General features: G+C 50.0%; 1 protein-coding gene across 5 annotated transcripts in view; it reads left to right on the forward strand.

Moving 5' to 3' along the window:
* Positions 1-27,419, forward strand: part of DPP6 (dipeptidyl peptidase like 6) — a 939,040-nt gene that overhangs the window by 795,598 nt on the left and 116,023 nt on the right. For all 5 annotated transcript variants that reach the window (XM_053898709.1, XM_053898707.1, XM_053898705.1 and 2 more), the window contains exon 8: positions 13,425-13,545. In XM_053898709.1, coding sequence (XP_053754684.1) covers positions 13,425-13,545 — 121 coding nt within the window. The remainder of the gene's footprint in view (positions 1-13,424; positions 13,546-27,419) is intronic.

The raw sequence follows: 27,419 nt of genomic DNA on the forward strand, positions 1-27,419 counted from the left end.
CCGCGTCTAAGGTGGGATCGTGGTTTCCCACCCGACCTGCTGCAGGGGTCCCCAGTGGGTGCCACCATGCGTCCACTCACATGTGTCCGTCACCCTGCCTCTCCCATCGTCTGTGTCCAGGCACCATCACACCTGGGGATTTGCCTGCAGCGCGACGGTCCCACGGCCAACACCCAGCCCGAGCCGCCGTTGTCCCCCGGCTGGACGACCCCACTGGGGCCCTTGTCCACTCACCGCCCCTGCTCCTACACGGCAGTGGGTGGTCGTGGGAGGCACGTTGCCCATCTTCTCCCTAACGCAGGGCAGCCGACAACCACGGTGATCACCGGAGCCCTCCAGGTTCCCTGTTCTTAGAGGAAAGCACGTGAGCATTAACGTGGACGGCAGGACCTGCATTAGCTCTCCCTGCCCCTTCCCTGCATCCTCCACACTGTCTGTCTTGACCGGCCACCCCAGCCTCCCGCTAGGGGGCATCACCAGACGTCCCCACATGCCTCTGTCTCCCACAAGGCTCTGCACCTCCTCTACCTGGCCAGCCTCCGCTCGCCCTTCCTTTCCCCACTCCAGTCTTCCTCTGAGGAGCCCACTGCCCAGGCCATGTTGGGTGCTTTGCCCTTTCCCAGCCTCGGGAATTTCAGGAAGCCCAGCCAGGCCACCCTGGGCGGCCCTGGAGCCTCAGAGACTCACGGCCGCTGCTCTGTGTTCCTGGACCCGCTAGGAGCATCACATCCGTTTGGTCAGCTGTGAAACACTTTAGTTCCCGTGTGGAGGTCAGTAGCGTCACGGTGGACCCTGAATGAGGTCTGTCAAATGCACAGGAGCATCGTTTGATCTTGAGACCTCTCCCTCAGCTCTGAAAAAACAACACGTCCGAACTCTCCAGGTTAAATGTGTCTTCTGCAGGTGATAAGACACTGAGGGATTTTTCTGGGTGGGTGACTTTGAAAAGGAAGCTTCTCCTTGATGTTTGAAGGCTGCTTGACGGGAGGGTCGTTACGGTGGGGTTTCTGATGATGTTTCGTCTTGATTTGGGTTGACATTTTGAAAGGGTGAAAAATGTGAGTACTTTCCGTAAGAAGGGTAGCCTAGACGATCTACGAGACTTTTTCTTTCCTGGCACTGAACTCTGCCCTGTGGCATTAAGTCCTGTATTAATTTGCTCGAGTGGACGTGGGATGTAATGTGTGGCCCTGATTTTTGCGGGACGGTGTGTAAGAACCTGCAGAGACCCTGTTATCAGAGTGGTGCCGTCCGTAGGAAGGATCAGCTGGGCTTATGATGCTTGTTCTACTGATAATACATTACCTTTAAACGTGCTTCATGACCTTCAAGGTTTTCTCCCCTAAATTATCTCCTGCAGGTGCGGCCGGTGGGGTTATCTGGGTTTTGCGGGTGGGGAAATCCAAAGGCAGAGCAGTTAAGTGATTCTCGCCATGTCCCACAGCCGCCTGGGCCAGAACCAGGTGCTCTGAATTTCAGGCTGATCAATTAAGTGGGAAATACGAAGCGGTCACACAGGTAAACAGAGTTGTGTTCACCGCACAGATCAGCTGTGGTCCTGTATCGCACGTGTTTAGCGCCCAGCCTGGCGCATCGGAGATGCTTGAGTGGGTGTTTGTCAAGTGATGGAGACACCCCTGAATTGAATAAGAATTACCTAGAATCTTTTTAAAAATGTTTAAGTTTATTTGTTTAAATTCAGGTTAGCTAACATACAGTGTAGTCTTGGCTGCAGGAGTAGAACCAAGGTCACCCCTTACGTGCGACCCCCAGCGCTCATCCCGACACGTGCCCTCCTCAATGCCCATCACCCACCTAGCCCATCCCTCCCCCCCTCCCTCCAGCAACCCTCAGTCTGTTCTCTGTGTTTAAGAGTCTCTTATGGGTTGCCTCCCTCTCTGTTTTTATCTTATTTTATTTTTCCTTCTCTTCTCCCGTGTTCATCTGTTTTTGTTTCTTAAATTGCACATATGAGTGAAAGCATACGGTATTTGTCTTTCTCTGCCTGACTTATTTCGCTTAGCATAATACATTCTGGTTCCATCTGCATTATTGCAAATGGCAAGATTTCATTCTTCTCGATCTCTGAGTAGTATTCCATTGTATATGTATATACCACATCTTCTTTATCCATTCACCAGTCAATGGACATTTGGGCTCTTTCCATACTTTGGCTATTGTCGATAGCGCTGCTATAATCATTGGGGTGCAGGTGCCCCTTTGAATCAGCATTTTTATATCCTTTGGATAAATACCTAATGGTGCAATTGCTGGGTCGTAGGGTAATTCTATTTTTAATTTTTTGAGGAACCTCCACACTGTTTTCCAGAGCGGCTGCACCAGCTTGCAATCCCTCCAGCAGCGCAGAAGGGTTGAATTACCAAGAATCTTAAAGCCTCCCATTGGCCAACAGCCTTGGCATCCCTCCACCCATCCACTCTCCAGAGGGGGTTTTAAACTAGGAGACTGGAGGGTCACTTCCTTGCCCAGTTGAGCAGAGGAATGGCCAAAATACAAGTGACAGGAGCAAACCAGAGCAAGTAAAGAATTCATTTAATCTACAGACTGACTGGTCAGCTCCTGACCTTGAGAAGGGCTCCGCAGCCTGGGGTCGTTGACAGGGGGGTGGGGGGGAAGGCGCATCAGCACCTGTGAGTGTGTTTGTTGTTATCCTGGTTCAGAGGCAGCTGCTTCCTGCCGTCATCAGTTTCCAGTGCATATGGTTTGAACGGGCCAATTATACTTTATTTCCAAGTCTTTCTCACATAATCTACACACAAAAAAGTCTCCTTTGATGAGCTTTGCCGACTGCTTTTTGTAAATGTTCTCTCAGTCTCTGTTCCCATCCAGAGAGCGCCCTGCATACTTAGCAATGTTGGGGATCATTGTTGTTCAGTCTCTGACAATTTGATAAACAAAATAGTCCCTCTGCGATAAGATTTCTATTTGTTATGAGCGAGTACAAACGCTTCTGTATTTTCCAGTACTTTGTGTGGTTCTGTGATGCATCCATTCATGTCCTTTACCTGTTTTTTTTTTAATTGCACAGTGAGTGTGATTCATGATTTCCACTCATAGGAATTTATTCTAGGGAGATAGTGGAGATATAAGCAAAGGTTTTACCACAAAGATGCAGTGGTAGCACTTTTATTGTAATAAAAACAGAATTGTGCCAGACAACAGGACCATAAAGGCATTGCCCCTAGTGAATCTCCAGGAGGCACGTGTCAGGGATACTCTGTGACACAAAAGCATTATTGATATAAATCTTAACTGCACATGCTGTATGACCTTGGTTTTATTAAAAACTAGATTTCGTGCATGCGCACACACATCTAGGAGGGAATCGAATACAACAAAGCTTCTGTTAATAGTCATATTTTGTGTATGCACGCGGGTTGTAGGATTGTGACATTTTTCCTTTTTTCTGTATATGCTGTGATAATGGTGAACACGTGTGGTCTGAGGTTGTGGGGTTTGCTGCCCTCATAGACAAATGGCTTGATCTCGGCCAGCCAGTTTGCTCTTCAAAGAAACCCAGCACTGTTTTACTGTGCCCTCCTTTAGTGCTGGCACATAGCCTTTCTTGTAATTACTCCGTAGTAACTTCACTCCGGGAAAGACTTGCAATGCCCACCATCCTGGGAAGACGGGATGCCCAAGGAGCCTTAGGGCTGCTCTGAGACCCCTGTGGGGGTCTTGTATCAATGGAGCAAATATTCTCACTTGGAAGTCCACAAATGGCCGTGGTAGTCATCCACTTGACCCTCAGGATTACGGACAGGAACTGTTGGCCAGCGGGTGGTACTAGGGGTTCCTCTCCTGCAGGATCGCGTGCGGCAGTGCCCCCACAGCCGTAAGCAGCCACTACCTCCCCGTTCTCCCTGCCAGAGGACAGCTCGGTAGACAGGAGCCCATAGGCGGGTGTGGCATCTGCCCTGCCCAATGCCCCTCTGGAGCCACGCACCCGGGAAGTCACGGCTACGGCTTCCACTCATTATATACAGTTCTCCTCGCCCAGATGCAACGTATCATAAACCTTTAGAGTCCCTGTCCACCCATACCAGCTGTCCAGGGAAATAGAAACAAAGTTAGCAGAAAATCAAGCTCTATGTGGACCGGACCACCATTAAGTTCTAAATGCAGAACAGTTTTTTTTAATCCACGAGTTGGTGATTCTAACTTGCTGTTACGGGACCTGTTGATGAAGACGTTCAAGGGACCAGAGGTTACTTTTGTGGTACACCTCGAAATTAAAGCCCTATAGAAACATGCATGTGGCCAGTGGCAGCCTCCCAGGGACGTACTGGCCTCTCCGGTCGGCATTTTGCTTATTTACTAGAGTCTCCTAAAAGATATGTTGACCGGGCTGCAAGATTTAGAGACAGAATTTCCACGTTCTGGTGACGTGTTCTATTTGTGTGTAGTTCCAGTAATGTGAGTTAACTGTGTGCAGTATGTCCTGTGGGGTTAGAATGGCCTGCAGTGAAGATTACCTAGTTTGCTTTAGAAATACATAACATCCTTATGATCACTGCTGAACCAGTGGTAGGTGGTAGTAACTCCGTGCCCCATCCAGACAGGTCTGTGTTTCACCCTAGGAATTAAATTTCATGCCCTATATAATGGGATCTTTCATCCTTATTTATTATGGAAACATGAGTAAAATTGTGTTTGTTCAGGAAATAGGAAAACTCAAGAGAATTAGAAACGAGGCAAGAAGCAGTAAATAGTGTTACCGGGATGGCTTCTTGAGATTAGGAAGTCCATGCCATGTCAGTTAAAGAAACCTAAGAGAGTATCATAATTGAGGTTTTTCAACTGCTAAATGGAGAGTCCATGTTCCCCTTGATAGTAACATGCTGGCCTCACTGTGAACGTTGAGCATTGTTGAACAATGTAGAAGATAGAGGAAATCATAGAGACCCTCGCATTTACGGTGAAGGACGTGAGGCTCAGCAGGTGGCCCGTGCGAAGCTGGCCGGATGGCAGTCTCAGCTAGAATTTCGATTTCTGCTTCAAGCCCCATGTTCCCTCCTCTTCTTCATTCTGCCCTGACCTGTGTTGCTATCTTTTTGCCAAGCACTGAGCTGTTCGATATGCTTCCCTATTGGCCTTGATTTTCCAGAACTAAGAGCTAAGTTGCACCCAATTACAGTAATTATCTCATCCTTGGTTCCTGAGATAATTAGCTCCCTCTTTAGCCATGGATGTCACTTTGAGCTTTATTGTAACCACCCCTCGAACGTGTGGAGATGTGTTGTATTGTCCTCTCCTGCGAATCCAGTTTAGAAATACTGAGGGTATCAATTAGCACTTAATACACACACTCACACAGACAAATGTTGATTTCTACCGAGTCAGCTGAAGTTTTATTAGGTTTTCAGATTCCAAAACAAGGCAAAGATTCAATTAGTCTAAACCCAGCTAACTCATACACTAAATATTGGTTTTTCTCTGTACTACTTACGTGGAAAAGGGTTGTACCGACAGCATCAGGGAAAACACCTCTGAGGACAGGTATAGGTTCAACCCAATCCGTTCGTCTACAACTACAGCAACAGTTCTAGGCAACGAGAATACATATTTATGCCGATGAGCTTAGGCAACTCAAGGTCCCTACTCAACACCAATTCCATGCTGTATACCTCATTCTATCTAATATATCCCAAAAGTAGGAACATATGGAAATATTTCTCTAAACATTGAAATCAGAAAGATCTTTAATTAGAGAATTCACCCTGAAAACTTGTTTAACTGAAAGTTCACATTCCTCCAGAGATTTCCAATTAATTGAACTCGTAAAGAATTTATTGTCACCATAGGATGCCTAGGTGGCTCAATCTGTTAAGCGTCCAACTCTTGATCTCAGCTCAGGTCACGATATCACGGTTCATGAGATTGAGCCCCATGTTGGGCTCTGCGTTGACAGCATGGAGCCTGATTGGGATACTCTCTCTTTCCCTCTCTGTGCCCCTCCCCACCCCCACACTCACTCTCTTTCTCAAAAATAAATAAACTTAAAAAATTACTGAAACCATGAGTATATAAACCATAATAAGTCAAAAGTGCTTATTAAAAACTCAGATTAGGGGCACCAGGGTGGCTCAGTCGGTCAAGCACCCACCTTTGGCTCAGGTCATGATATCGTGGTCTGTGGGTTTGAGTCCTGCGTCAGGCTCTGTGCTGACAGCTCAGAGGCTGGAGCCTGCTTTGGATTCTGTGTCTCCCTCTCTGTCTGCCACTTCCCCACTCATTCTCTCTCTCTCTCTCTCTCTCTCTCTCTCTCAAAAATAAATACTAAAAAACTTTTTAAGTCACACTAATAAAAATATGTGTTTTATAAAAGAATAGTGAAATATACCTTATATTTTCAGTCTGTTTGGTTTGTATTTCATGAAATCTCTATTTAAAATCAGAGTGTGTTTGGGGGCAAGGGATGTGCTAAAATCTCTGTATGGCTCGCACCTTCTACTGCAAGGATAGCAGAAAGAACCAAAATGCCCAGAAACGAGGGAAGGAATTGGTCTCCGTGAATCAAGATGAAGCGAAAGCAAATCCATAGAAGAAATACTTTTGCCAACTAGGTGTTTGAAAACGAATCCATGTACTTGTGGAGTAGGGCTGGACGCACGGTCCTGTTACGGATGCTGAGGGAGAAGCAGGGTTGGGGACGCGCATCCCTGCCCTACTGGACTCTCACGGGGACTGTGGAGAAGGACCCGTGGATGCTGAAGGGGAGACAGCTCTGTGTGGCAGCAGAGGCAAAATGGACCAGAAAGTGCCAGCAAAGTCCTGAGGGCGGGGTGAGCCCAGGAACGTAGGGGAGAAGCTTCTGCTGCGCCTGGGGATAGAGGGGGATCTGGCCGGGCTGGGAGGGGGTCCCGGCAGGTGCTGTGGGCCTTACCCAGCAGGAATGAGCGGGGCTGATTTGGGAACAGCAGAGAGGGGGACCTGGCAAGAGGAGGTTTGGATGGGAAGAGATGCTGGATGCTTCATCCTGCGGGCGCGGGGGAGGGAGGAACAGTAGAACGACACCATATGGAAAGAAGGATCTGGTCAGCTGATGTGTGTTAAAGCCAGTGTTAATATGGTTTTCCAACGAGGAGGAAGAGCCCCAGTACACCTGCTCGGCCTTCTCTTTGGAGCACTCACCACTGTGATGTGGATGGAGGGTGATGTTGATGTGAATTACGAGACCGTTTGGGACCCGACGGCCCCTCCCGATGGCGCCCTGCAGCCTGTGAGATAGGGGGACCCCAGCGTGGGTATTCCCATCACATGAAAGCTCGGAGGCCTCTCTGCCCTCTACCTCCTCCATAAACAGGGATGTGCCCCAGGCTGCCGCCCTCGTCCTCTGCCACGGAGTTCGGGCCTCTTCTGTTAAAGGCCTTCTGTCTGCGTTTCCGCTCCATCCAGAAAATCCCCTGGCACCTTCTCCTTCTTCTTCTTCTTCTTTTTTAACATCTCTGGACTTTTTAGTTTCCTTGCCTTTGATCTTGAAATATTCCACAAATTCTGCTTTCCAAAAGTTTCCTTTTTTGGTTGTGAATTAGGGAGTGATGGCCTCCTCCCACCCCGGGCTAGATCTCGTCTGTTGGGCGTCGTCTGGACCGCTCCCCACCCTCTCTAGAAGCACGGTGATGCGCTTGGAATCTGGGGCTCCCAGGTGAGCTGTGTGGGCCAGGATGCCAGCAAAACTTCCACCCTGCAAGTTCTCGTGAAATTAATTTAAATTTATTTCATCAAAAAAGATAATCGTGTTTGATCACACACAGAGTAACGTGGCCCCCAGAGTGGAGGGAAGGGCAGCAGGGGTGCTGAGGAGACAGCACTCAGGCCCAGTTCTGTCAACTGGAGTCTTGTCAGCTGAGAAGACCGATGAACCAAGAGGAGAAACATGGGGTACGAAGGGTGTGTAGCCCGCTGTCCCCGTCTGCTCAGGTCATGTGCACAAGGAGGGAAAACTTGACATCAGTCTTTCCGCTGCAGCACCTGCCATTGAGGGAGGCTCTCACCAGCTTGCGCCCGAGACGCGCACTGACGGCCCTTTCTTCACGGCCTCTGCTGCTGAGGTCAGCGAGTCTTCAGGAGGGACAGCCAGAGCCGCATCCCTCTGGGGGCGCCTCCCCTGTGTCCCCAGGGCCCGTGGCCGCTCCTCTGTCAGCATCTCCACCAGCTGCTGTGGCCAAGTCCGGGCAGGAGCAGGAAACGAACTCTCCTCAAGTCTCTGCTGATTGGTCACTTCTGAAAAGAGCTTCTTCTCGTGCCGGCATCCACTGGAAGCGCTGCCGCTGGCCCGTGGGATGTGACCATCCTGCCCCACTTCTAACCTCCCTCATCCTCTCTGCCTGACCTTCACGCTCCCTCTTTAAAACCCTCTCCACATGCAGCCACGTGCGTGTCGGTGAGCAGAGGCAGGACAGTGAGGATGGTGACGCAGGGGCTTCTGGGAGGGTGGAGCCCAGCAGAGCCTCCCAGGGTGACTGGGACTTGGGCAGACAGCAGAGGAAACAGCTCCAGGTGAGGAGGACAGAGAAGGTATTGAGGAGGTCATCAGGATCACCAGTGTGCAGGACGTGGGGACTGTCTTCTGTCCCACCAGAAAACCCCATGTCCCTGGCGGCCACTTGTGGTGCTTGGAAACCACCACGTAAGGACCACAGAACACGCTTTGTCACCGTCCTGTGCTTTGTGTACATCTCATTACTTTGGGGGATATTTTCTAAAATTTTGTTTAACATTTATTCACTTTTTGAGAGACAGAGACAGAGTGTGAGCAGGGCAGGGGGCAGAGAGAGAGGGAGACACAGGATCCCAAGCAGGCTCCAGGCTCCGAGCTGTCAGCACAGAGCCTGATGTGGGGCTTGAACTCACGGACTGTGAGATCATGACCTGAGCTGAAGTCGGACGCTTAACCGACTGAGCCATCCAGGTGCACCACTTTGGAGGATATTTTCTAACACTTTCTGGAAGAAAGACTCAAGGGCAGAGTTCCGTGCCTGGGATTGCAGGGCTGCGGTGGTGAGGGTGGGCTTTGCTGGCTCAGCAGCCTTTTCACTGACTGAACTCGAGTGGCCTCTGGTCCCGGAGCAGCTGTGGGGTACAGACCCGGCCGCCAACCAGGTGTCCACAGCGGGGAAGGCTATAGAGGTGGGCGGCCCCTTCACTGGAACCGATTCTAGAGCCTTGGCTGATAGGATTTAGGAGCCAGCAGGGCCTTGAGGCTGGCGTAGCCCAGTGGGTCATGCAGCACTAGACCCAGGCTCCCCTGAATAAACCCAGGTAAGGGAACACCCTGTGATGGCTGCTGTATCTGCTGGCAAAATCCTGGTGACGGTGACACTGTGACCTGTATGCCATCCAGTCATGTTCTTCTGCCTGAAGAAGTGGCCGGAGGGAGAGTGAGGAGACGCTGTGGCTCAGACAGGTGTCCGTGGTCTCTGGTTCCTTTCTGGTTAGAGATCACACCTTTTGTTTATTTAACAAGTCGCTATAAAGAGGCAGTGTGCTGTACCTGCTGAGAGCACAGACCTGCTTGGGTTCCAATCCTGACTCCTCCTCGGATTCCCTGGTGACCTTGGGCATGGCGTTTCGCGACCCCGACACCACCTGGTTTGAACCCCTGCTGACCCCTGGCCAACAAGACATTGGTCAAGTTACTTACCCTCCCTGTGCTCGTGTTTGCATCCTCAAAACAAGGCTCATGCCTGTCTACAGCATTATTTTTTCAACTGAATTAATGTTTATAAAGCATTTGAAAATGCATGGCCAACATATGCAAAAAACAATTCAAAATGGATCATAGACCTGAAACTAAGAGCGAAAATATAAAACCTTAGAAGAAAACAGGGGGGTAAATGCTCATGACCTTGGTTTTGGCAAAGGATTCTTAGATGGAGCACAAAAAGCACAAGCTATGAGAGGAAAAAAAATAGGTAAATTGGACTTGATCAAAATTAAAAGCATTTATCCTTGAGGGTCTAGCTCAGATGTCACCTCCCCCGTGAAGCCTCTCCTCATCCCCCCAGACAGAATGGGTTTTTGTAATGATGACGGTGGTCATCATCGCACAACAACATTATACAACAGCAGTAGCGGATGTGCTAGCAAGCCCATCCTTTGTGCCAGGCATTGCTTTCAATTTGCCAACTCTTCTTGTCCACCTGAGACTAGGTTGTTACCATCTCTAGTGACAGGAGAAACTGAGACACACAGAAGCCAGCAATGGGCCCAGGTCACTTGGCACATCCTCTGCTCCCACAGCCCGTGCTCCGGACACCCTTGTGGGGCCTGGAGCAGACTGAGCGCTGTAGAATCTGGACTCCCGTCTGCAAACGGGAGCCCCCATGGACTGCCTCTCACCCTCGCGCCCCTGCATGTTGTCGGACCACCATAAATCCTGCAGGGGAGAGAGGCCAAGGGAGACAGTCGGGTCTTGAACCCCAGACCAGACGCCTCAACTCTATTCCATAGTTAACAGAAGGCCATTTCAGGTTTTGTGTAACAGAATGCCATGATAAAGGTGGTGTTTTAGGAAAGACTGATCAGGAGGGCCAAGTAGGAGGTGAACTTGGGGAGGGGGTGACAGGAGCAGGAACACCTGTTCCCAGTGGATGTGCCAGGGAGGCACCACCCACCTCAGGCTAGGTTGTGAGAAACCCCCCGGCAAGAGGGGAGTGGCTGTGTTGACACCGCGGGGGCCAGGCCAGGGACTGTGGGGGTCGCAGGCCAGGAAGGTGAGGTGCTCCCGTGGGCATCAGGACCCGAGGTGATGGCCGGGGTGCTGAACAGAACATGGAGAGTGGAGAACTCAGCCACTCTCCCCAACACCTACCCTCCCCGTGCCACCATTCACAGAGCCACACCGCGTCCCTCGCCTCTGAGCCGAGCTCCACTGGAACATCTGAAGGAAAAGGTAAAACGTCTCCCAAGCAAAACGCACTCTTAGGTACAACTTGTTTCTTTTCATTTCCTTCCATTAAAAGTAAAACCAAGGTGATAAAAGTTTTAACATCTATCACAGCAAATTTTACTCACCCAAAATATTAATTGGCTGCAGTCTGATTTAATTCAAAAATTTATTATAGGCTTAGAATACATAAAAGAAGTTAAAATCTAGTAATACATCTTACCCTTAGGCAAACTCATAAGAACAGCTACTGAAGTTAAATTAGGATGTATACTTGTGTCTGGAAGTTTTCCAACTCGTTTCGGGATGAAGTGAATGCTGTAAGCGCCAGGAGCCCAGAGCAGAAAACTAACACTTGGTGGTCCTTTCAGATCTACCGTCAGTGAGGGCCATCTGGGGAAATTGCCTTTTTTTGCATTTTCAATAAAAAAATTAGTATTTCCACCCTTTCCTGTACTCTGCAAAATACCCTCTCTGTGGTCTCTTAAATGACACTGACAGTATGTTTTTCTAGAATTTCGTTAAAAGCCTGAGCCTGGGTGGCTCAGTCGGTTGAGCATCCAACTCTTGATTTCAGCTCAGGTCATGATCCCAGGGTTGTGGCATTGAGGCGCGCATCAGGCTCTGCACCGAGCACGAAGCCTGCTTTAGATTCATTCTTTCCTCTCTTTCTGCCCCTCCCCCGTCTCTAAAATATAAAAGAAAAAATAAAACAAAGAAAAGAAAAGCACCAGATTTGAGTCCCGTTCCTGGTCCATATGTAGAAGTCGGCACTTGGCCAGCTGCTACCAGTGTGTCCAAAGCCTTGCGGACACAGAAGCGGGGATTCCTACAGAAACACAGGGCAGAGCCGGTCAGCACCTTGGAGAGCGCAAATGCTTTGTCTGCAAGTCGTTACCTTAAGAGACCTTAGGTTTCTCCGGGGTCACAGGTCATAAATTTGGCTGCAGGTTTGAATCAAGTGGGATGTTTTCTAAAAATCCTGATGCCTGGCTCTCAGCCCTCGATACTGATAGTGGGCTGGGCTGATGGACCAGGCAGTGGGGTTTCTAAGAGTTCTCTGGATCATTCTCGGGGGCCATCAGCATTCAGAACCATGGACCCAGACCATCCTCTTCTCCACAACTGGGTCACCACCACCCAGCGGGTCAGGAACAACTTTGCTTCATGTCACCCCTTCGCCTAGACCTTGGTTCACTCAATGCCATCAGCGGCTGTCTCCTGGCTGGTGTCCCCCACTGTCCCCTTGTCAGCACCCTCAGATGACCAGGCCAGCCACACTGTCCCCCATTCACAGTCTCGCTTCCTTCTCGTCGCCAGAAAACTCTCATCTGACTGTGATGCTCCCCTTCTCAGGCCACCATCAAGGACTTCCTGCTGCTGGTGGGGCACCTGCCCTCCCCTGCCCCCCCCCCCCGCCACCATGCCCCTGACAGGACAGCCTGCAGGAGCCTCTGTTCACCTCCACCAATACCCTGTGCCCACTTTGTCTCTGCTTTCACACTGTTTCTTCTCTGTAACCAGCTTCTCATCTCTGTGCTGTCTTCACTGAGGCCTCAGCGTGAGCAGCACTTTCTCGAAACCCTATCACTTGCCGTAGCCCTTGAGGACTCTATGCTGAGTGAAAGACAGATATTGTATGATTCCATTTACGTGCGGTGCTTAGAGTCTCCAGATTAGTGGAGACAGACAGTGGAACAGGGTATGGGGGGCTGGGGAGGGATGGGGACTAGTGTTTCATGGGGACAGAGTTTCAGTTTGGGAAGATGGAAAGTTCTGGAAATGGTGGTGGCGATGGAGGCACAACAGTGTGAATGTACTTAATGCCACAGGACCGGACACTCAAACACAGTCATGGTGGCAAATTTTGTGTTAGATGTATTTTTCTGCGATAAAAAATGTTTTGCCCATCACTTTCTCAGTGAATCCTTTGGCCTAAGTTAGGGATTCCTGTTACACGTCCCCAGAGCTGCACCTGCACCCTCAGAACATTTTCCTGGTAAAGTTTGTCTTCTTTACCAGACTCTAAGTAGAATAAAAGCCATTCTACGTCCCACCCAATTAATCACCGTGCCTCCTGTGATTGGCACAGAAAAGGCACCACTAAATAATTTTTTAATGAATAGTGAATGAATAAATGCCAGATTTCCAGTTTTTCAGCTCACCGATCTTAATTGCTAGGAAAAATACAATAGCTGAAATAGTCAACACATTTGATGTGCAAGTGCCTAAAGTATCAGACCACAAACTGTTCACACGTGGAAAGTGATGGCACAGGATGAACGTACCTAAAGATGGCATAGGGCGAACTGTGTGAAGTCTGGAGTCTCTGATTAACCAGAAATGCACATGATACATGCGTGAGCCCCACCTGATCCTGACGCTGCCTTTGTCCCATCAAATAAATGCACCAGGCAGATGCAGACCACATCCCCAACTTCTGATTTCTTACGAGTACCCTATTTATAACCACATCATTGGTTAACACTGTGTTTTCTCTCTTCCCAATTAGATATTTATCTTTGAAAACAACATCTACTACTGCGCACACGTCGGGAAGCAGGCCATTCGTGTGGTGTCTACTGGGAAGGAAGGCGTGATCTACAACGGTCTCAGTGACTGGCTGTACGAAGGTGAGTCGCACCGGGTGGGGCAGACGTGGGGGTCTGGGGTCCCGCTCCTGCTGTGCTGGTGGGGGGGTGGTGGTTTCCTTCCACTTCAGCTGAAAATTAGCCTCCAGTTTCTTAAAGTTCTGCTAAATTAAAAAGACAGTGTTGGAGCTTCAGGGAGCATCATGCTGTCAGGGTTGAGCCCTCACCTGGTAGCCAGGTGTGGAGGGCTTTCCAGAACCCAAGCTCCTCGCCGAAGGGGAAGGGGACACTCTCCTGGGAGGTGTGCAAATGCAAAGGTTTCTGGACCCCCTCCCAAGCGGTGGGATGCCTTGTCTTGCCTGGGGAGGGAAAGCTGGAAAAGAAGTAACGGGTGAAGCTTTCCAGAGAAGCCAGTGCAGGTGGTTTGCTGTTCTGAGTGCATCCGCCTTGTTGGACATTTCCCACCACTGGTTTTCTTCTGGCGCCAGAGGACTCCAACTGAATGCATTATTAAATAACTAAAAATCTGAGCGGGAAGCTCTTCTTAAACATTTATAGTCCGTCTCCGTGCTAATGAGACTTTCGTCGTAACAACAACGATTATGTATCGATTGCTAGTACGTTCCGGTCACTGTTCTGAGCGCTTTCTTACCTGTTACCTCACTTAACCACCTGTCTGTCTCAGCTCGGGCTGCAGAACATTGTGGATGGGGGTGGGTGTGAACAGCAAGCATGTTTCTCACCGTTCTGGAGGCTGGAAGTCCAGGATCAGGGTGCCGGCCAATCTGGTGTCTGATGAAGAGCCCCCTCCGCACTCATAGATGCTGTCTTCTCACTGTGCCCACACATGGCAGAGAGAGGGGAACAGACAGATGTGGTCTCCTCATCCCCTTAGAAGGGCCCTAATCCCATCAGGGGGGCTCCCCCCTCATGACCTCATCACCTCTCGAAGGCCCCACCTCCCAACACCATCACGCTGGGGATTTAGGCTTCAACGTGAGTTTCAGGGGACGCAAACATTCAGCCCATTGTGCCCTCACAACAACATTGTGATGGGAGCCGTATCATTCACACTTCCCACATGATGTAAGGGGAGCTTAAGTGATCAGCCCAGGTTCACACAAAGTTAAGGAACAGGTACCGGGGAGTATCACCGTTCAAGTCCAGGACAATTCCCTTTCCATAAATCCAGGTATGGATCTGGATGCTTACGCACCGGCATTGGGCTGATGAACAGCTATGTGTTCTGAGCCTACCTGCCTGAGACCATGTGGTCACAGTGACAATCCACCATGCTAGGCCGGGTCAAGGGGCGATCAAGGGATGCCCTGGGCATTACGAAGCCCAGGAAATACCATTTTTCCTCAGTGCTATGCACTCCTCAAGCCAGGATCCTGCACTGCGAGGCTTTACGCACCCTGGAGCAGAAAGCAGCTGGATATGTAAGCTTCATGTCACTCCTCGTAATCTCACTGAGCTCCCTGAAGCATAAAGTTCTAAGACTTGATTTCTAAGTTAAAAAAAAAAAAATTAGGGGGCACCTGGGTAGCTCAGCCAGTTCAGCGTCTGACTCTTGATTTCAGCTCAGGTCATGATCTCACAGTCATGGGATTGAGCCCTACGTAGGGCTCTGTGCTGACAGCTCGGAGCCTGATTGGGATTCTCTCTCTGCCCCTCCCCCACTCATGCAGACATCCACGCTGTCTCTCAAAATAAATAAATAAACATTTTTTAAAATAAGCTGAGATAAACGTTGTATACAACAAAATGCACAATCATAAGGACACGCTTAGATGAGTTTGACAGATGTATGTACTATGCACCCTGGTCAAGACGTGGAGAATTCCATCCTTCCAGAGTGTTCTCCCCCGAGCGGTCCATCCTCTCCACCCACGTCTCCTTTCTCGAGGCCATGACCATCCTGATTTCCGTGCAGCCTGTTTTCCAGCCGGCATGCCAGAACGTGGGTGCCCATCGAGGCTGTCCTCCCCAGTGCAGTCATCCCTCTGGGATGGTTCACTCTAATGTGGATGGTGAGGCTCAGAGTGTTCCGGATTGCACTCAGGATTCTGGCTTTTGAGTTGCTTCCTGGGCCCCGGGAGAGGAAACCTTGAGGTTTTATTGTCACATCATCCTTGGCCACCTCACATGAGGGTGTCACTGGAACGAAGAGGGAGCCAGTGCCCACTATAGGTATGTTTTGTGTGCACAACCTGCCCCATGAGTGTCAGGCCCCAAGGTCCAGAGAGGTCAGTGCAGTAGCAACCCAGAGGTGCCCCAAAAAGAAAAGGTCCTGGAGTCCTGGCTATAAGAGCCTACATGGCTCAGGACTAATCTCCTTTAAAAAAAATCCATAACCAGAAGATTTAAAATATCTTTTTTAGTATCTTCCTAATAAAATAAAAAGCTCATTGCTTGGCAATTCAAGTTAAGCTTTTGCTTTAGCAAATCCATTGGAAGGAAATTTTTCTTCAAGGCATTTACACGAAATTGTGTTGGTGTGATAACAGAGCCCCAAATATTTTAAATCAATCACAGCTGATGTGGCAGCTTAAGCTACTTAGTGTTGTTCCCTGGAAGGTTCTATGTGCTGATGCTTGCGTTTCTGACGTGTGGGGGGCCTGAGAGCCCCGGGGAATCTTGGTTCAAGTTTGAATAATGGGTAAACTTTCAAGACTGTCCTTTTTCTAAATCTGTGACTTAACTGTTTCACTTCTGGATGCTTCCTTTAAAAAAAATAAAATAAAAACATATACAGGCGGGGGGGGGACACACCCTAAAATAGTGTCTGCAGAGGGCCTGACGTGCCTGGCGACGTTAGCTCTGAGAAGAATCTAGGCTGTGTCTGTGGGAAGCAACCTTACAGTCTGTGGGCTTGTTGGCAGCAAAATGCAGTATCGATTTGATTCGCTTTGTGTCCCGAGAGGAGTCTTAAACACATTGGACATTTCAGGATATTGACCGCTGAGGGAGAGAGACGAGGGGGGAGACATGAGGGCTGCCGGGAGCCTGCACTGCTTGTCCGAAGGTGTGCACTCTCTCCACGGAAGGTCTGGGCCAGTTGACTGAAGCAACCTTCACTCTAGGAACTCGGCACCGTGTGCCCCCTTGACTCACTGGAGTCCTCAGCCCATGGCGGCCACAGGCTAGTTTTGATCAGCGAAATGCAACCTGTGTCTTGTTGTTCTGGGCAAATGCCGTGCAGTCACACAGAATTTTGATTTTGACACAAGATTGAAAACGGCTCGATAGTGCCCTACGGCCGCCTTAAGGTTTAGTAACGTTGGTTATCTAGAAACGGAAATTAAGATCTCACTGGACCTTTCTGAGAACTCCAGTCCAGGGACCTGTGAAGAAGTCACACTTTCAGGCCAGTCCGTATTATTGGTAACACTGTCTTCACTTCTGCCGTCACCAGCAGACATGTGCGGTATGGTGGTGCAGCCCAGAGCTTTGGGCATGTGATTTCCCAATAACGGGACTTTAAGTCATTACGTTTCCCCTGAACTGCGAGACATCCACACCCCTACTGCCACAGTGGTCATACACATACTCCCAAACTAACACCGTCAGTCACTGCTATGTCCTTATCATGAAATGGCTTATACCCCATCAGGAAGATAGGATGTGTTGGGGTCATTTGAGAACCAAGTCTTTCCCCCCATGGAGAAGTCCTTGTCTCCTCAACCCCTCTGAGACAGCGGTGGGCATGAGAGGGAGCAGTGAACTTGGGGCACAGGCTGGAATCACTGGGCTGGAATGGTAGGCAGAGTTGAGAAAGTGGCCCAAAGGGTATTTATTTAATATGTGGTTTGGTATGGATGAAATCCCAGGTCTGAGTTTTCGTCTGAACTAGTCCAGAGCCCAAAGGTACTTGGAAGATGTCAGATCCGAGGACCCTGCTTGGCCGGGCAGCCTGGCCCCGTGCAATGAGTGGGAAGAGTGTTTAATAAGCCCTCAGCCAGCTTCCCTCGTGCCCACTCCTCTTGCTTGGTTTTAGGACTCACATGCCAGGCAGTGCTTAAGTAACAGTGACCAGAGGGAAAAGCCCATGCAGACAGCCACACCTTCCCTGTGCCCATGCCCGGTGCTCCCTGTTGTCCCCTGTCCTCCCATTTCCTATAGCTTCTGTGGTTCCCAGGCACTGCCTCCTCCCCAGAGTCACGGTCCTCATGGCACTCTGTCCTCTGTCCACCTACCGGGGAGCCCTCAGATCCCTCTCCACTGAGCCCTGTGCTGACGGCTAGTGCCCACACGGGGGCTGGTATCGAGGAGAGGGGCATGTGGCCAAGCTGGCCAAAGAGGCCCCCTTCCCAGAGTACATCCCAAGTTCGAGCTTGGAATGTTCTAGAAACACTGTTCACACTGTGGTCAGGCTTGCTGTGAAACAAGGCTAGAGCTTTGCTAGGCTGGCTCATTCAGTGTTGCCCATTTAATGCCCAAGCCTGGTCACGCAGTCCTCACCTGCCATAGTCAAATTTGTGTCCGGAGACTGCAAATCTAGGACAAGACTCAGGCCTGTTTTGTAGGTCTTGACACTGTTTCCTAGACCATCCTTTATGGGGTCGGCACTCATGTCCTGGCAGTTTTTTATCTCATAGAGTTGCTCTGAGAGAAATCAACAAAAGGTCATGTGGGCCCCAGATGGATAAATCAGAGTTTAATGATTCATGTTTTTGGTGTAGTTCCATGTCTTACGGTTTTTATTACTCGAAGAGGCAGGATGTCAACAGGGGAATGGCTTTCGTGGGAACAGGCGTCATTGTGACGAGGGCATGTATGGAGATCCGTGGGGTGATTTTTTTTTTTTTTTTTATTTATTTTTGGGACAGAGAGAGACAGAGCATGAATGGGGGAGGGGCAGAGAGAGAGGGAGACACAGAATCGGAAACAGGCTCCAGGCTCCGAGCCATCAGCCCAGAGCCTGACGCGGGGCTCGAACTCACGGACCGCGAGATCGTGACCTGGCTGAAGTCGGACGCTTAACCGACTGCGCCACCCAGGCGCCCCATCGTGGGGTGATTTTGACGGTGTGCATTTTCCGTAGGAGACGGTCTCTTCCCTGTTCATCCAGATCGCGCCTCACTTTCTCGGTTCTATGAAAGCAAAACAAAGCCATCAAGTAATATTTACCTTGGAGCATGTGCCATGATGTCAGTTGAAACTCACGGCTTATTAAATACCTGGTGAGCCAGAATGTCTGCTGCATTCTGTGTCGATGTTCAGTGTGTCCAGTGCCCGCCCGGTGTGTGTGACAAGCAGACCGAGCCAATTGGGACCGCCATGACAGTCAGTCTAGCGCATGGCCCTGGCCTTGGACTGTGAAAAGTAGCTGGGGGAATGTATCACACATCTTTTTATCGGTAAGAAGGTGTTTCCAATGCCTCTTAAGCTATTGTTTAGACTTCCTGACCTACATTTAGATAATGATATTTTGCAGTGCTTCTGGGGCCACTCCAATGAGCAGATTCTTGACCAGATTCCTTATTATGAACTGTCTCTGAAGTACCTGGTTAGGGCACTTCAGTTGCCAGCAAACCACCCCAGTAGTAGATCGAAGCGAATTTATGCACCCATCAGGCGTCATTCCAACTGGACTGATCATTTTAAAATAAGTTACGTGGCCATTCGTTCAACGGACTTGGAATTGTGTTCAAGTCTGTTGTGTTATTCTTCAAGCCATAGATGTGTAGTTCTTTGGACTTAGTGTCGGTTACTTCTCTGATCTTCATGATGGGACATCTTTGGTTAGACCAGGAGATCTCCGTCTGTAAACTGCCACATGCTTGTGACCGGCTTTACAAAGCCGTCCCGTGAGGGTGGCGGAGCTGTGGTTAAGAGCGGGTTTTTTTGCAGTGACTGTGCCTGCGTTTGAACACTGGCTTCACCACTTAGAAGCTCCGTGAACCTGGATGAGTGTTTAACTCCTTGTGTCTCTGTTTTTCTTGTCTGCAAAGCAAGGACAGCAGCAATCCATGGTCCCTAAGGTCATAAAGGAAATTGAGTAAAAGCTGATGCCGTTCTCAGCACAGCACCCACGCCGGGAAGTACCACTGGTAAACCCACTGTCACTTTACCTTGTGATTTCCCCAAACAGGAAACACAGCAGGTGCCCCCTCACTTCTTCATCCAGCATTGTGAAGAGTCAGGAGCATCAATGTGTAGCTAACTTTTCCCCAACATCAGTTTTGAAAACTATGAAACTCTCCGCTCGTAAGTTATTATCTATAATATCTTTACATAGTTCCAAATCAACCTGGAAAGGATATCTGTATAGACATGAACATGTCTTCAGCAACCTTCTCTCTTCCTTTAGAATCCCAAGCTGGATTCCCATCCCTCACTCTTCCCTGGCACCTGCCACAGAGACAGCACCACAGTCTTCTGACTTGATAAAAATCACGCTTCATGAGGGGCGCCCGGGTGGCTCAGGGGGTTAAGCGTCTGATTTCAGCTCAGGTCACGATCTCATGGTTTCATGAGTTCAAGCCCCGCATTGGGCTCTGTGCTGACAGCACAGAGCCTGCTTGGTATTCTCTCTCTCTCTCTCTCTCTCTCTCTCTCTCTCTCTCTCTCTCTGCTCCTAACCTGCTTGCACTCTCTCTGTCTCTCTCAAAATAAGTAAACAAACTTTTAAAAAAATCACACCTCATGAACACTTGTAGAAATTAAATATTTAAAAAAAATTATGTTCCACTTCATCTGTGACTTCTAAGGGAAAATATAGCATGGAAGTAATGAGGAAAATATCTAAAATGTAAGCTTAATGCACTCAGTGTTCAGTGTAACAAAAATGAGCATTTTTCCTGCCTAGCCCTAGTCTCCAGCCCCATAAAGTATTAATGACCCTGACTTGGATAGCATGTGAGTGTTACCAGTAGAGAAAAGCTACACCTGTTCACTACTCATTCGACTGTGACATAGGTACAGATGAGGTTCGTTCTGTCCACACTGTCCTCATCTGTGAACAGACGCCTTCAGGTTTCCAGATTCTGGATGTTGGTCCACAGCAGGGAACCGTGATGTCAGGCGTGTGGGGGAGACTGAGACGGCCAGTCTACATCCGCTGGCTGTCCAGGGCCTTCTTGCCCACCGGGCTGGTCTGAGCACCTCTGTGCCCCTCAGATCCCATCCTACCTCCTGCCAGCATGTCTCCCATACATGTGATTCTCCCCTGTCCTCATGGTGCTGCCTCAGACACAGGCATTCTAGACACAGGCAAATTCAGACACAGGCATTCTAGAAACCGTCTGGAGGATGTCAGCTTCCCAAGGAAGTCAGCTGGTCTCCCCTCCTTCACGGTCGGCCATCGGGATTTCAAACATCTCTCCACAGATACGACAACCTGATGATCCAAGAACCACAGTAACCGTGACCCTCATTTTAATTATAAGTTTCACTGTTTATCCCCAGAGATGAAGGAAGTGAGGGTAACACTGGGGACATGGGCGACCCTCTTACCCGGAGTGGAAGGCTGCAGGATCGCAGCTGCCCAGGTCCAGACCCCCCCCCCGCCCCGGTCAATGCGAGTCGGGGTTACCCACTGAAGGAATAAGACAGCAATGTCTGACTTCCACTGGGTGCCTCCCGCATGCCGTGCCCCATGAAGAAACTCACTGAATCCCCGTATGAAGCCCGTGAAGAAAGCACTACATTAGTCACAGCTGTGGAAAGTTGGCCTTACCAACCTGCAGGGACTCTCCTGAGGTCACACAGCCAGTAAGTGGCTCCAAATCCAACCCCCCAACCACGTGCCTCTTGTGGTACTTTTTACGTTCTATTTTTTGCATATGCAAATAGCCTTGAATCGCTGCTCGGGTTATGAGCCGACCATCACCTTGGTGTCAGCTGCTCCAGCCAGCAGCCCTTCGCGTAGCTGGCTCTGTGCAGGGCCTTCCTCAGAGTACGGACTTACCAGCCCAGCGGGCCTGAGTTTGAGTCCCCACTCTGCCCCCTCAGCCACCAGGTGCCTTGCGTAAGTCACGTATCTTTGTACCTTCCTCAAAGGATTATCATGAATGCCTATTAAATGAGTGTTTCCATGAAAGCAGAGGCAGAATAAGGTAGCACCACGTGAGAAAGCTAACACCTAATACGTGTTATTATTTACGAGCACGTGGATGTGAGATGCTCCATAAAGATTAACCCCCTGCCTGCCTGTCCTGCTGTCTGTGGCTGCTGATGTCTCGGGTGTGGCAAATCTCAGATGCCAATGTGCCCAGCATAGAAGGTGTCTACCACGGACAGAAGTATTTTTAATGGAGAAGTCAGATCTGCACACCTCCAAGCACAGCGTCTCCACAGCCCACAGCAGAGCGCAGGTGGGCACCGAGGCTGTGCAGCCCAGTTGGGGATTTCTCCCGAGAGACGGGGACCTCCTTGCTCCTAATCTTCCTCTTCTGGACTCCTTGTTTCCCGTATGGATGTTCACCACCCTCCCGATCACCATGGTGACCGGTTACTTTGGTGTTTAATTAATGTAATAGGTTACTACACCTGTACCCTGGACCACACAGCCAAGAGCTGCGATCTGAATATGCAGTAGACGGACAGTTGGGCGGCAGACCGAGGGAGTTACCCTGGACGGTCTGGGAGTCTTCTTCTGATTATGTGGCCGAAGTCGAGGTGAGGCAGCAATGCACACTGAAGAAGGAGCAACACTCTCCTTCTAGAATGTCTGGATGGAGGCCCGAGCCATGTGGGATGGCGGCCAGGGACCTGTGAGGCGAACACAGCGTCCGTGTGAGAGAACAGTAGAAGTCTGATCTGGAGTATGCCTTGCAATTCTGTGCTAAGCCAGAGCTCGTGGCTCATGCCTGGCAGCTTAGCTCTCTCTGCTCCCCAAAGCTTAGCTCTCTGCTCCCCAAACTTAAGCCCTGTCAGGTGGGGCAGGAAGGAGCCAAGAGAGGCCAAGTCAGTCTGTGAATAACAAAACGCACAAGCAAAGAAAACCAAATACCACCTCTGGAATTCACACCAACACACAGACTCTCTCGCCGTGATCGCACATGCTCCTAGATCGGAGTGGGACTGGGGTGGGGGCCCTGGTCCCCACAGTCACCAGGGTCCCAGGCTGCTGGGGCTGCCCTCTTCCCAGCCTGGAGATGACACCAGCGGGCACCTCTGTTCACAATTTATTGTCCATAACTCGCCAGCAGGGCCCAGGGAGTACCATGCCAGCAACCTCAGAGCAGGGAGAACCAGACAAAGCAACATTAAAGGTTCCACATCTGGGCTGCGCTCTTGCAAATGGCAGACCTCAAATCTAGGCACCAGAGCAGACGAGGAATTAGCTGCAGGGATGTTGGGATCTCTTAGAATCAATGAGAGGGTTAGAGGACCAGATTCAGAAAACAGCCAGAGATCAATGGCAGCAAAGGGGATCCCACAGGGCCAATCGAGTTAGAATGGACGCTGGGAGGTGGGGGACGTGGGAGGAGGGCAGTGGGGAGGGGTGCCCTGCCTGCCAGAGCACACGTGATGTTAGTGAATTGCTAAAAGGAGAAATGCCACGTTCCTCACGCCGGACCATCCATATACCACTAAGGCAGGATATTCCCAGAAACAGCTGGGGTCTGTAACTTTTTACCATTGCAAACTCACCACGTTGCATACTAATGGCAGGTAGCTGAGAGGACTGATCAGAATCACTATCCTGCGTGATTGCTTCCATGGGAAGGTTGATAAATATCATTCGCCACCTTGCAGGTCAGCTCCGTTCCTCCCGGTGTCTCCGCGGAGTCCGTGAATTAGTGTGGGTGGTTCCCATGAGCATCTCTTGACTGCAGGGGAGAGACCAGGATGGTTGGGGCCCGTCTAGGCCTGGCCATTGTGCGGCACGGAAACAAGTTAACTGCAAACCTCAGGTTCTCAGAACCAGAAGCTAAGACTTTGTTCATAAAGGCAGCATAGGCTTTGTTAGTGTCGTGGAAAGATGACTGACGATTTGAATTCCACATGGGGACATGATTGGCTTGAACCTGTGAAATGGGAAATAAGAGAAGTCGAAGGGGGAAACGTTCTCTCAAGATAGGGGAAGAATTCCCACTGGTCTTGAGAAATCTGGCTGACAATGACCAAATCCTGAGAGATTTTGATAAATAATGTACGATGTTCAGTGGTTATATTTTTAAAGCTTTTTAATTATGCATTGATTGCGAGATTAAGACAAGCACACCTCCATCTTTTTGTTACAGAGGCTTAATGAAATTTGAGTGTTTGTGGCTAAAATCCTTTCATGCTCTTGGGAGCTGCAACTCATTTTAGTCTTTTGGTGTTCTTACATCGCTAGGACATTAGACGCTTTACCCTAGTATTGAGAGTTTGTTAACACAGTTCTATGAAAACTTGAAGGAAGACCTATTGGGCTCCGTGCCGTGTGTACTTGAAACAGTTTCATCTGAGACTCAGACACCCCACCCACGCCTTTCCATCTATCCATCAGACCTGCTTCCCTAACCTCTTCGGGCCATATTTTCTTTTCCCTGTTCTGAAAATATTGTTGGGATGAAACGGTTAACTCCACACTCCCTTCTGTCAGTAACGTTTCCATATTTAAATATCAGTGCTATAAACACATAAGACGGCATAAACTCTGTATTGAAGCCAGATGACTTCAATGAATGAACGAATGAAATATTCACCTGCCCTCCCAGGTACTTAGTGGGTGTGCTGGAGCAAAGATCCCCAGTCGTCAACAGTGGAGACAGAGCTCAGGCACGTCTCCGTCTCCTTTTCCCTTCCGCTCTCCCACACACGCAGGGCACTCGTGCGGTAGGAAAAGGTCATCAGGTGATTCTGATACCACTTCTCCCTACCCTCTGGTGAAACTAGCCGCTCTAAAGGAATCAGCTCGCTTTTCTTTCTTTTACCCCTGTTTTCCTTGCTTTCTGTAAAATTTGCACGATTAGTATAACTTTTTTGTTCTAGAGCTGCTTTGCTTTTTTGGATAAGAGCTGCTAAGAGCTCTTTGCTAAGAGCTGCACTTGGGAAGGTACAGGGGGGTGAAATGGCTGTTCAGCTTCTCCACGGGGGGGGCAATCTGAACTCGGAGTCATGGAGAAGACGGGTTCTAGGACCAGTGAACAGAAGCATTGGACTTAAGGAGTCAGGTTCAGGTTGATTCACATTCTTGTTCATCTTCCTGACCCTGGAAGAGGGTGTCCCGGGAAGGTCAAGCAGAGGGAGGTCACTGCCATTGTGTTGGGTTGTCCTGAAGCGCTTCCTGCGTCGGGCAGAGGTCAGACATGCAGGCCTGATGTCTCCAACGGCACGAGCTTGTGACTCTGAGCCCCAAGCACACCCCAGAGCCCCGGGGCCCGGCAGTCCTCAGGGAGACAGTGTCTGCTCCCTCTCGGCTCAGGCTGGTAGATCAGCATACATTCCACACAAGGCCACGCATTGTGCGTTCAATGGAAGGTGGACACCTCAGCCTGGGAACTACTGGGTGCTGGCTGTCCCCAAAGAGGATGTGACCTTCCAGCTCTCAATGGAAAAAATAATGCATTCGGCATGTTGTTCTTTTTACAGAAACAAGGGCATCTGGCACTTGCTTTGTTAAAAGAAAACCCAAGCCCTTGCGTGGACACTAAGCCTGTGAAATGTTGGGATTTTAAATAGATGTTCCTGGGAAGGCGCCCAGCCAGGAGGCTGCCATGTCACTTCCTGGAGGAATCACATTGTGCCCAGCCCTCAGGACAGAACCGCCTGACCCCTGAAGGTTCGGGATCAACTCTTTCTCTGCTCCACACCGTTACCCTTTGGGTTCTTTTATGTGTTCAGCTCAGGCTGCCTTAATCACACCGTGGCTTCCCTTTCTCCCCATCACATGGCTTCCATTAAAGGTCAGCTTGTCCCCAGCTCCAGGTGGTTACCCCTCTAATCCTCGTGCCCGTGTCTCCAGACCAGTGTGAGGACTGTGAGGGATTTGCACGTAACGAGTCCATTCCCTAAGGAGGATGTTCCAAGGCTTAGTAATGGCACACGTGCCCCTCATTTATTCAGGAGTTGCACCCCAAGCCTCTGCTATGCCCCCAGCGTGGCTTAGTCACTGCGAGAACACAGAGCCCAACGTGGTGTGGGCCTTTATGAAGCGCGAGGAGAGGAGGGAGGTGCGTGATTCGGACCCTCCCTTCATGGGATCGACATATGGCGGCTGCCTGGGAGGCGGGGACTATCCTGTGCAACAGCCCGTATTCGCATCACCGGGTGTGCGTTCATGCGTTTATCCTGCGCCAGATCCCCCCTCCCCCAGGGTCCTCTTAGCAAACAAAGATGCTTTGTGATCCGGATCTGCCTGCAAGACGTTTATGTAATGCAAGGTGGTATTTAGTCAAATCCTAATTATGTGAGGCAAGTCTTCCGTACAATGTAGACACTTTCGGCAGAATAACGTATTCTGATTGAAGACTGCAAAACATGAAAATCAGAAAACCAAGCAGCTATTTAATGTGTTCATTCAAGAGCTCATTCTTCAAACTTTTTCCCAAATGTCCTCCCGTCAAGAGATTACCAGTACATCCTCGTCTCCAGGCTCTTTTCCCATTTCTGTCTTTCACCAGACCCTGCGAGGTGTGACCTAGCATAAGCTCGTCCTCCCGGGGAGACTTACGGAGTAGTAGCTAGGGGGAAGCCGGCGACGAGAACATTTGTGGCCGTCTCCCTGCACCACCACCTCCCTGAGGATGATACCCTAAGGTAGACAGGCAGGGGTGGCCCGGGCTTCCCCTTCCAGCTCTCATGGATGGAGCGTTCTCTCCCGCGTGCCAGGGCGGGGAAGGTGGGTGCCCACCCGGCAGTACCCTCCAGTGGGGCTCCCCCTGGCGGCCAGTCAGTCACCACTCCCGGCCTCTGGCCTCTCCACCTGCCGCTGGCAAAGGGTGTTGGGGATCCCAGGAGGCTCTGGAATTTAAGGACAGAGAAACAGACCTGAGCACTTGGCATCTCCTCCCCAAAATACTCAGCCTTCCAGAAATTCTCCATTACTTCTAAGGCAAATTCAGGTTTCCATGGACTCTTCAGGGAGCATAAGGGGTCATACTTTGATGGCCATGCACATTACAAGAAAATAAAGCCCGAAATGAAAGAGAAGTCATCCTGGGTGGTTATGGCCATAAGTTCGTGGAAATGCGGGTGGGGCGCTGGTTCTCCTAACAGCTGCGGTCTGTCCAGTGGCTTTCCTAGCTCCGGCCCCCGCTGTGTCTCATCTCCAGAACGCTGGGGTGCGGGCTCTCTCTACGGGCCAGGGTTTTATAGGATTATTTTTGTCTCATTGTAGCATTGAACTGAGTCTGGAAGAATCATCAGTAAGGGAAAGTAAAGCTGAAAGGGGAACTGAAAACCATATAAAAGAGAGCTTTGGGGTTCCGGGGAAATAGCCTTTGCAGTGTCATGAGTCTTCGTTGACTCTGGTTCACACGACGCAGGAATAGAAAAAGGGACGGATGATTTCCGCCCTGAGATCTCCAAAGCAGGCTGGCACCTAGACTGAGGACATGAGCCACAGAGGAGTGTACATGTGTGTGAGAGACAGAAAGAGAGACAAAGATCCCAAGTAAGCCGCTTAATTAAATACCTACTTTGGGGCACCTGGGTGACCGGGCCAGTTAAGCGCCTGACTTCGGCTCAGGTCATGATCACGCAGTTTGTGAGTTCAAGCCCTGAGTGGGGCTCTGTGCTGACAGCTCAGAGCCTGGAGCCTGCTTCGGATTCTGTGTCTCCCTCTCTCTCTGCTCCTCTTCTGCTTATTCTCTCTCTCTCTCTCTCTCTCTGTCTCTGTCTCAAAAATAAACATTAAAAAAAATTTTTTTTAAATACCTACTTTAACAAAAGGGTGAGGACCTAGTTTACTTGCCCCAAATGTCTTCTTCTGGCATTGCTGGGGACTTAAAATACTGCCCTTCCTGTGGAGAATAAGG

The sequence above is a fragment of the Panthera pardus genome, unplaced genomic scaffold (assembly GCF_024362965.1).
Source record: "Panthera pardus isolate Hobbes unplaced genomic scaffold, ASM2436296v1 HiC_scaffold_9, whole genome shotgun sequence".
In the NCBI taxonomy this organism is placed as follows: domain Eukaryota; kingdom Metazoa; phylum Chordata; class Mammalia; order Carnivora; family Felidae; genus Panthera; species Panthera pardus.